The sequence below is a fragment of the Bombus bifarius genome, unplaced genomic scaffold, assembly GCF_011952205.1.
Source record: "Bombus bifarius isolate JDL3187 unplaced genomic scaffold, Bbif_JDL3187 scf7180000007974, whole genome shotgun sequence".
Classification (NCBI taxonomy): Eukaryota; Metazoa; Arthropoda; class Insecta; order Hymenoptera; family Apidae; genus Bombus; species Bombus bifarius.
Window position 1 is genome coordinate 3,753,848 of NW_022884360.1, and position 10,190 is coordinate 3,764,037.

At 36.1% G+C, this 10,190-nt stretch overlaps 1 protein-coding gene across 1 annotated transcript; it reads right to left on the reverse strand.

Annotated features, from left to right (window-relative positions):
* Positions 1-405: 405 nt before the first annotated feature.
* LOC117216993 (putative fatty acyl-CoA reductase CG5065) lies at positions 406-2,808 on the reverse strand. Its single transcript, XM_033464224.1, has 7 exons — positions 2,563-2,808; positions 2,152-2,468; positions 1,805-2,052; positions 1,398-1,581; positions 931-1,116; positions 584-838; positions 406-512 (listed from the first exon to the last, which is right to left on the reverse strand). The coding sequence occupies exons 1-7, from the start codon at positions 2,806-2,808 to the stop codon at positions 434-436; spliced, it is 1,515 nt and encodes a 504-aa protein (XP_033320115.1). The 3' UTR covers positions 406-433.
* Between the last annotated feature and the right edge of the window lie 7,382 nt (positions 2,809-10,190).

Genomic DNA, 10,190 nt, shown 5'->3' on the forward strand with positions numbered 1-10,190 from the left:
TGAAGGATTCTTAAAAATGATTTACTTTAGCACTATTATATTTTAAAATATATTTATTTTCTACCATCATTGTTTATTGCTCAGTAGACTTTCCAATAGTAAATTATTATTGTCAACGAATAACTATCTCGTAACTTTTGTTTGGTGAAGAATGACAGAGGATTTTGTCATTATAATGTTGTCCTTATAATGCAAAAATGTTCATATTCAGTGAGCAGATGAATTGCTTACAGCTCTGAAATCATGTGCGTATAAATAACTGCATTTTTATTAAAATATTATAGGAAAAACAAGCAATGTCATAAATGGATTTCTTTAGAAAGGAGACGAGTGAAAAGGCAAAATGAAGAGGATATGAGGATGTTGAATCCCTTCTTCATAAAATTGTATTTATATTCCTTTGGTTTAAACAGAAAAAATAAGGTTCGAATAGTCAGTACACGATACGGTATACTATCCATAGTAAGATCATTATACCGGACATTTTAGTGATCTGGTGTATCCAGTACAACCTGAAATAACCGAAAATAAATGTATTTATATTAGTTCCTATTTTTTTATACGAAGATACTTTTATATGCACCTTGATAACCGTTGTCGGGCTGCTGACTTAAACTCTTGTTTCAGAATAAATTTCCTAATTCCCATCAGGTAAATTGCAACGTACTTCCCCCAATCCATATCCCGTAAATCTAGTTTGACCATATCGCCGTCGTTCAACATTTTCACTTTTCTCACTAAGTCAGAACAGTTATCCCTTTGGAAAGTCCATTCGTGCATGACAAAATATGCTATCGTTGTAAACAGCTTATTGCCATTTAGGAGAAGTTTCATCATTCTGAAATATCAGTTTTACTTTTATTATAGATGAAGACAGAGATTTCCCCAGAAACATTTTTCTCGTTGCATGAGAATCGATAGAATACTCACATTGGTTTACTACCTCGGAGTCTTAAAAATATATCTATGACGAACGCAGGCAACACATGCGGAATTATACTCCGAACCTGGTAAATATATCTATTAGCTATCATTGGACAACCCGGGTACCATAGCGTATCGTTCAGTGGCGTTTCTGTGCTACATTTCACAATGGCATCTCTCATCTGACCCCATCTTGCCAATTGAAACAATTACATTGTATTATTAATTAATTGAAATACGCTTAAAGTAAAGTTTATTGTTATCCGAGTATCTCAGCAAATATTATACAATCTAAATAAGTATTACATTACATCACTATCTTCCTAAATTAACGTATTGAAATCAAAATTGGACTTTCGTATTCTACGTTTGTGTGCGCTTCCATTGTTCAGCTTACTTAAATAAACTGAAACTTATGGAATACTCTAACAATCGAATTACATTAGTAGAAAAAAATTCGTAATAAAAATTACTTAAAAGGGCATGCGTTACTCGTGCAGTTGTAAACTTTAACTTCATGATCTCTATGTAACGTGACATGCCATGCAGTACATATTATCATGTCGACTACGAAATCCACAGGCACTATATCCGATATTGCATCTCTCCTACCTGGTATCGCTGTTGCACATCCTCTGCTGATTAGCAGAAAGGTACCTGGTAACATAAAATTGGAATAATTTAGAAACTATTTGTGATTTGTGATTAGCAGAAATGCAGCACTCGCAATTGTATTATAGTTCAAAACAAATTTGAACTATAATAATGATAATCTAGTGGAAAGCCTTTCATCTAGCCGCTCACAAACTAAGCAATTAACTCCAATCTTGTGAAATGTAAGGGATATTGAATTACTATTGAAAAATATCTATTAAAGTACCTGTAAATCCAGAAATATTCTCTATCCAACCAGGACATGGTTCTTCCAGAGAAGCACCAATTATGCTTGGCCGCACTATCGCAACTGGTAGACCTTTGCACTTGCTTGCTACAATCTGCTCTGCTAAATTCTTACTGAATGTGTATGTGTTTGGATAAGTTTTTAAAATCTTTTTTTCTATTTCGGTGATGGACGTTTTGTCGAATTTGTCACACATATCGATCACCTCTGAAGGTTTCAAACTCGTGCTGCAAAATCAATAATATGTGAACATATTCTTCACGCTATAATTATGAATATAATATTCGTAAATCATGGAACAACGTTTACGTATAACTTATTCTTACGTATAAACTTTTTCCTCAATCTCATGTAGATTCGCATTACTATAGGCGGTGCTAACGTGGACGAAGCTAATCGGGTGCATCAGTTCGTTCCAAAGTTCGATGACGCGAGTAGTACCTTTCGTATTCACATTAATAGCCACGTGTAACGGCTCGTTGAATCTCACAGTGGCCGCGACGTGAAACACTATGTTTACTTTCTCTAACAACAGATTTCTATCTTCTCGCGAAAGACCTAAATCTGGCAGACTCACGTCACCTTTCACGGGATAAACTTTGCTCAAAACTGAGGGATGTTTTGCTTTGATGTCATCGTAGATCTGAGGACGAAAAAATACCAGCTCAATTCCAGAAAAGAAAGTTAATCAATTTGGCTCCTTGAATATTGAAAGGAACAAGTATATATTTACGAACGGGATCATCAATGAGCTTCTTAAATCGTTGTTCTATGGTTTCGTTAATCTTTGGACGAATTAGTATGAAAATGGTAGCGATGTGTGGACACATGCGGATCAGTTTTTCCAGAAGAGCTTTTCCAAGGAAACCGGTTGCTCCAGTTACGAAGATCCCATTACTGGCGTAGAATTTCTCGAGAGAATTCGTCTTATTCAAATCTTTAGTGCTCCGATTTTCATTTGTTTCTTCATTGACTGTATCCATGTTTCAGAATCTTCGCACTTTCTGTCCCAATATTTGCCATAGAGTAACAAATAGTAAGTGGAAAAACTGTTAAGATAATGTACAAAATTTGTTATAGCTGAGATTTTTTTACATATTATTTTCCAAAGAAATCCATAGTTAATCTTCACAAAGAGAAACATAATCCACCAATAATGGTTTCGTTTTCAACGAATCAAAAAATTGCGTTATGTCAATGGCGCTTCCATTGTAATTTAAAAAATATTTCTCCTACTTGGTAGACTTTAATTTAAAAAAAGCGAGAAGTTGAAAGAACTATTCAAGCATTAAATTCAATTTTTCATGTGGCTGTACATTAATTTGTATTATTACACATTACTCCATAAAAGTATAATTAATACTTCGAGTTTAACTTTATTCGAGTCAAGCATTTTCCAATTTCCTTTGACTTTTTCATTTCATATTTTATGTACATGTATATGAATATTGTAATATGTAGTAATCAGTAATTTGCGTGGAAAATGTGCGTGGTCGTACGAGACAGTGTTCGCCCACATTTAGTAGCACCTCCAGAATACTTAATACGTATGTGATTTTTCTGTGCACCCATGGACGAGACGGTCGCGGTGCGTATGTGAAATCAGTATAAACATTGTTTATATATGCTGTTATTCATTAATTATTTATGGAGTCAAAAGGAAGCATATTTCCGATAAGTCGTTAAAGATTTCAGTGAGTAAACATCAATAAATAACAATGAGTATAATCTATAATCGATGATTATTCGCGTTCGTGTAAAAAACAAAGCGCAATTTTGTTGTTCTCCATTTTCACCTTAATTTAGTTTCAAGATTCTGCAACCGAATAGACTGTAAAAGTACCTGACCGCCTGTCCCGATTTATCCGAACACCAATTATTCGATTATCCTAATACCGGAACAGTCTATTATCTTCTGTGTGAAATGTATACTGTATACATATTTTATTAGCGTTCATGTGCAATGTATTCTAACGTATTCTTTCCTTTATTCGGTTCAATAAATTCTGATTATAAGACTTTAGTATGAAACTTATAGTGCTGTAGCCATCGAAACAAAATAAAAGAAAAACTCTAAAGTGGTGACAATGGAGTAAAATTTATAAATATACATGGTGTTGGGGATGGCCACATGACATACGTTGTTGTACTGATATAATGTACTGGATTCACTGCGAAACAGCTAATGAAATGATAATGAAAAGTGCCTTTTGAAACGTATATGTTCGAGAAATGGCCTCAATGACTCAGAGTACAAAAAGATTGTAGCTCGTTGCAGTTAATTATGTCGACAGAATTATATAACTTAGCAGCCAAGAAGATATGAAATACATATATACTTAAAAGAATTGTCATTCATTCGTAATCTATGTTTCAATAAACGAAATTTCATATCAACGTGATTGTCCCATTATCCGAATTGTTCTGCCTCCCTGTTAAGTCAGATACGGGAGGCTCTACTGTATTTCAGATTACCTGGTTGAAATTTTACTGTCATTGCAAATTGATGAGCAAGATGTGATAATGTAAATGAGCACAGCGGCCAATGAAATCAACCAAAACATAACATTTTTACATATTAGGTGTCTCATATTACATTTATATCTTTATTATAATATCATATACTCTGTAATTTAATTATGTACGAATGTATGTATTTATTGCTATGTATGTATCTGTTATTGTATACATGTATATCTATATTGCTTTGCAAAATGTAAAATATAAAATAAATGTTTGGGAATTCAAAAACTTCATTTAAACTATTGTAGTAATTAATGATCCGATGATATTTTTGGCATATATGACATTGATAATAATGAATGACATTAATGAAACACTCAACTGAATACAAAATAACAAGGAATCGCCTGTTACCTGATACTGTTTCCACTGCGTATTATTTCGAACAAAAATGCGACTTCGCGGTAATAGATACCGATACGTTTGTCACAGTACTGCAACGATATTCGATGTGATACTCCTCTAAATATACTTTTACTAACATACCCTACTACTGAAACTGGATAATGTTATGCATAAATGATTCGATTTATATATTTATCTCCAAAACCAAACAAGAAATAGCCTTGAATAAGCTTTGATCGTGAAAGATCGACGGGAATTGACTTTTTATCACTGACTGCTTCCACCGCTTGCATTTTAATGACATTTGCATTACATACAACTTCTTATCGGTCAAGACAAAGGTTGCATTACAAATACCATTTCTGATGATTACGAATGATCTATTGTAGTGGAGTTAAACAGCACTAACTCAGAGGCAGTGTAAAACGTATACATATAGTGCATAACCTTAATAAAATTATGGTATAACATCACTTATTATGAAATATTTAACAAATGAAAAATATTTATGTCGGAGATGAAAGGACATCGAAGCCTCCCCTTTGGAACTTCAGGATAATCCCCTAACATTGTAATCTAGAGTCTACTATAGCTGTAATTAAACAATCGTAGTTATTCAATCCGATTGTAATTGTTCGAGATTAGTGACAGTGAGCTTTGGCTCGAGGCGACAGTGATAGTATGACCCTTATTAAAGGAAATACCCATAGAAGTACCTGACAGTAAAACCTTTTTTTTCTTTTTTTATATTTATTAAAATTTACAATCAATTCTCGCGTTGAGAATTTTCAGTAATTCTTCTGGCGTGGTGCAGTGACATGGCTGATTACTTATAATAAGTTAATACTTATTATAGATAAGTATAATTTACAAGTAAGTGTTATCAATAAGTGAATATTACTTAAATTTAGATAGCTAATTGAATCCAGCTTTTAGGTCTAGCGGGTAGTGCCTCCTCAGCCTGCGAATCTGGTCCGTCATATCAAGTAGTCCAGTGATTAGGGGGTTTAGGTATTTGTTGACTCTTTTGCTATATCTGTCGCTATATCTTGCTATTTCCTCTTTGACTGTGGGTATCTTGAGGTCGCGATGTATTGTTTCGTTGGAAACATACCAAGATGCGTCTATTAAGGATCTTAGCGTTTTTGATTGGAAGCGTTGAAGTATCTCAATGGTGGAGTTACTTGCTGTTTCCCATAGTTGGATTCCGTAGGTCCAGACAGGTTTTATTAGACAGACAGGTTTTGTAGAGGGTAATTTTATTCTGTATGTTTAGTTTGGAGCGTCGGCCCGTGAGCCAATAGAATTTTTTTAGTTTGTCCTTTAGTTGCTTCGTTTTATCTGAGATTTGTTTTTTCCACGTTAGTCTCTTGTCCAGGGTCATGCCCAGGTATCTGACTGAGTCCTTGCTAGGAATTGTTGTGTTGTTGATGGTGACCTGGGGGCAGGTTTGTTTTCGGAGCGTGAAGGTTACATGTGAGGATTTTTTTTTCGTTAATTTTGAAGCCCCATTTATGAAACCACTTTTCCATGGAGTCGAGACTTCGCTGGAGAGTGCATGAGGCTATTACCGGGTCTGCGTGGGTAGCTAATAGCGCTGTGTCGTCTGCAAATGTCGCTATTGTTATATCGTTTGATATAGGTAGGTCGGCAGTGTAGATTGAGTACAGTAGGGGTCCGAGGACACTACCTTGCGGTATGCCGGATTCTATTGGGAATGTTGCGGAAGTGGCGTCTAGGCATTTAACCATGAATTGTCTATTGGTTAGGTAGAATTTTAGGATGGAGTAGTAGGGGTGAGGTAGGATCTTTTTAAGCTTGTAAAGTAGCCCTTCATGCCATACTTTGTCGATTGCCTGTTGGGTGTCTAGGAAAACCGCTGAGCAATATTTTTTCTTTTCGAGGGTTTGGCTGATCGTATGGGTTATGCGATGGATTTGCTTTACTGTTGAATGTTGTTTTCGGAAGCCGAATTGGTGATCTGGGAGTGTTTTCAAGTTCTCTAGGAGTGGAAGGAGTCGATTCGTGGGCATCTTCTCGAATAGTTTAGACAGGGTAGGTAAAAGACTGATTGGGCGATAGGAGCTGGTTTCGTATATCGGTTTACCGGGTTTAGGGATGAGGGTAATCAGTGAGATTTTCCAGGCCTTAGGATAGTGTTCAAGGCGAAGGATAGCATTAAAGATCGATGTGATGAGTGCTATCCCTTTTATGGGGAGTTACTTGATTGCTTTATTGCCTATTAGGTCGTGCCCTGCTTATATGTCGGGTTAACATTAGAATTTAAGGCGCGTAACGATTCTTCGTTTGAATTAGCCATCGTTTTACAAAACAGAGATTATATTTACGTGTATATAAAAGATTTTACAAAATATTATGAATATTGAGTTTAATGAATAATACGATTAACAAATTATAAGTTTAACTAATGATTAGATTAAAGAATAATAAGTTTAACGAATAATAAGAGTAACGAATAATATGTTTTACGAATAATAAGTTTAACGAATAATGAGATTAACGAATAATAGGTTTTGCGAATAATAAGTTGAACGAATAATGAGTTTAATTAACGCTATTAACAATGTTCTTGAGTTCAAACGAATCCACGGTCAACGGGATAACTCTTTACTATGCGTAGAATAATTTTAGACACAAAAAAATACGATTTCTTAGACGCTCGGTAAACTGTTCTATGTATCACTTTCCAAGGCAATCACACGAATGATGATCTGATCAAAATCTTTTTCACTGTACGACTGCATTTGTTTGTTATATGCTCGCTGGAGGCATCGAGAAGGTTCCAATAGTCGTTGCTAGGCAGTTTCTGTCTGGAGTTTGATTCCTAATACAACGTGTGTCCCATTATATCGACATCTCCAAAATACAATTCTATGTGATTTCTAGGGAGAACTATACAACCGATCCACAAGCGATCCGATCTCGTCAGGCAAACCGTTTATCCCGTGACCGTGGCTACGTTCGGCGACCAGTTGTCACCTCGAACCCACTTTCCCTATCACAAATATCGAACAATTACAATCAGATTGAATGACAACAATTAATTAATTACAGCTATGATAAAATCTAGGCTAAAGCATTAGAAGACTTTCCCAAAATTGCAAAGGGAAGGCTCCGGTTTTCTTTCATCTCCGACATATATATGTCGGAGATGGAAGGACACCGGACCTTCCCCTGGAACTCCGGGAAAATCCGTAAAATCGTAATTAAAGTTTACAACCTGATGTTGAGGCATATACACAAGTCTGGTTAGCCCGTGGACCCGCTATAAAACCTGGGTTTTTCGGTAATTAAGATTTGTGCAAACGGACAGGCAGCTTTTGTCTCAAATCGACCAATCGACAGCGACGTCGATACGAGGATCTTGTACTTAGACACCCCACCATAGTTGGCCTCGGTAGCGTCATTGGGACGAAAATTCATTCTTTCTCGAGATCTCATCGGCGAAGGGAGTAGTACACGTTTGAGTTAGAGCAAGTATACCTACCCTCCCATTGACCGTGGATTCGTTATCGAACCTAAGACCAACGTCACTAGTATCGCAAGTGCTCAACCACCGCGGTTGATTGTCGAATCGGTAGTATCTATACTCGTATTATCAGGCCGTACCTTCGTTATAACACAGCGATGGCCAATTCCAATGAAGATCTATCAAACGCCCACAACCTTATTCTTGACGCTTCTCCGACATATACATATACATGCAAACCCTCAAAATAATTTTAAAAAAAGCATTCGCTACCAGTTATGAAAATATTAATATATATCTGGGTAATTGTAAAAATATATGTGTAATATATATTCGTACAGTTAGCGCTTCATAGGATACAATGTATATATTATAATATAATATAGTATAATCACTTACAGAAGGTTTCCTTTAAAAAATGGAGAAATATTTTCAGTAGTGTATTCATCAATTTGATAATTTCAATGTCGCGATACTTGCAAAACATAATGGAATCAAAAGGAAACTTTACTAGCAGGAAAAGGTCGGGAATGGGGAGACTGCTTTTAATAAAACTGGAGACATGTAGACTAGAAATACTTCGAGCACGTAGGAATGCTTGAGTAAAGGATAAGAAATCAATAAAAATGGAGAGATCGGAAATTATGATAACGATATTTGATGGTGAGGATTACAGTATGTGGAAGAAAAGAATAACGACGTTTCTGAGGTATAAAGAATGTGATATTGTTATAACTAGAAAGAAGACTGAAACAGACCATCCAGACCGGAATATAAAGGATCTGAAGGCAGTAAACATAATTTACAATGCCATCACAAATAGACAATAAGAATATATTAGTAAAGAAAAAACAGCGTATGAAATAATGAAAAAGTTCGATGAAATGTACTTGAATGTGTTGACGGCACTACAGATCGTGTGCAGAAGGAGATTGGAGAAGATAAGTCTTGATAAATACAGTGATTCAGCATCGTTCTTTAGCGATTTTGAAAAAGTAATAAATGAATTAAAAGGCGCAGGCGCACAAGTGAGTGAGAAGGAAAAACTAAATTACATGCTAAATACTTTACCCGAAGAGTATAGCTACATAGCGGATATAATAGATGCAGTGAAAGAAGAGAATCAAACGGTAGCGTACGTGAAGAATGAAATAGAAATAGCGGAGAAGAAAGATAAATCTAATCGAGGAGAAATGAAAACTAACTTTCTTTGCTGCAAAAGAGGAAGGATGCTTCAAATGTGTAAAAGTAGCACATTTTGCGAGAGAGTGTCAAAATGGCGTCTAAGCGGGAAGCAGTAACAGTAATCGGCGTGGACCAACACGTGGTCGCAGCAGTGGAAGGGGAAGCACTGGCAATACGAGCAGGGGACGTGGAAAGTTCCATCGTCAATCAGCAGCTGACACGAGCGAGTATGGCAACTCAGGAGCAGGCACGTGGATGGCAACGGCGCGTGCAGCACACAGCAGCGAGATGAACGAGATAAGTGATAACGAAATAATGTGGCTATTAGATAGCGGTTGTACCGATTACATAATTAACGATGTCAATTATTTTGATAAATTTATCGACCTTAAAGAACCGGTAAATATATATTTGGGCGATAATAGATGGAGAATGGTAACAACAGTAGGAAATGATACAAGCTATTTTGAAGCATTTGGAAAGCGAAATAAAATAAATATGAATAAAGTTTTTTATATGAAAGAAATGTCCGCGAACTTGATTAGTTTAGGCAAGTTAACACCGGTTCCCGGGCCCCTTTCAATCGCAGCCGGGTCGGTTATCGTGGAGGTTTTAGTCGGTTGGAGTCCGGCACTACCACGCCGCTTTTCCCCAGAAGCGACCTGGTGTCCGTGCGGATTGCTTCCACGTTAATAATAATAATAAAAAAAAAAAGTTTATTTTGTACTACAAACTATGACATTCGGAGACGTAGACCATCCTGCGTAAAGTTTTTTAAGAAAAATCATCGTATGCTTAATCATTAACATCCACAGCAGTATA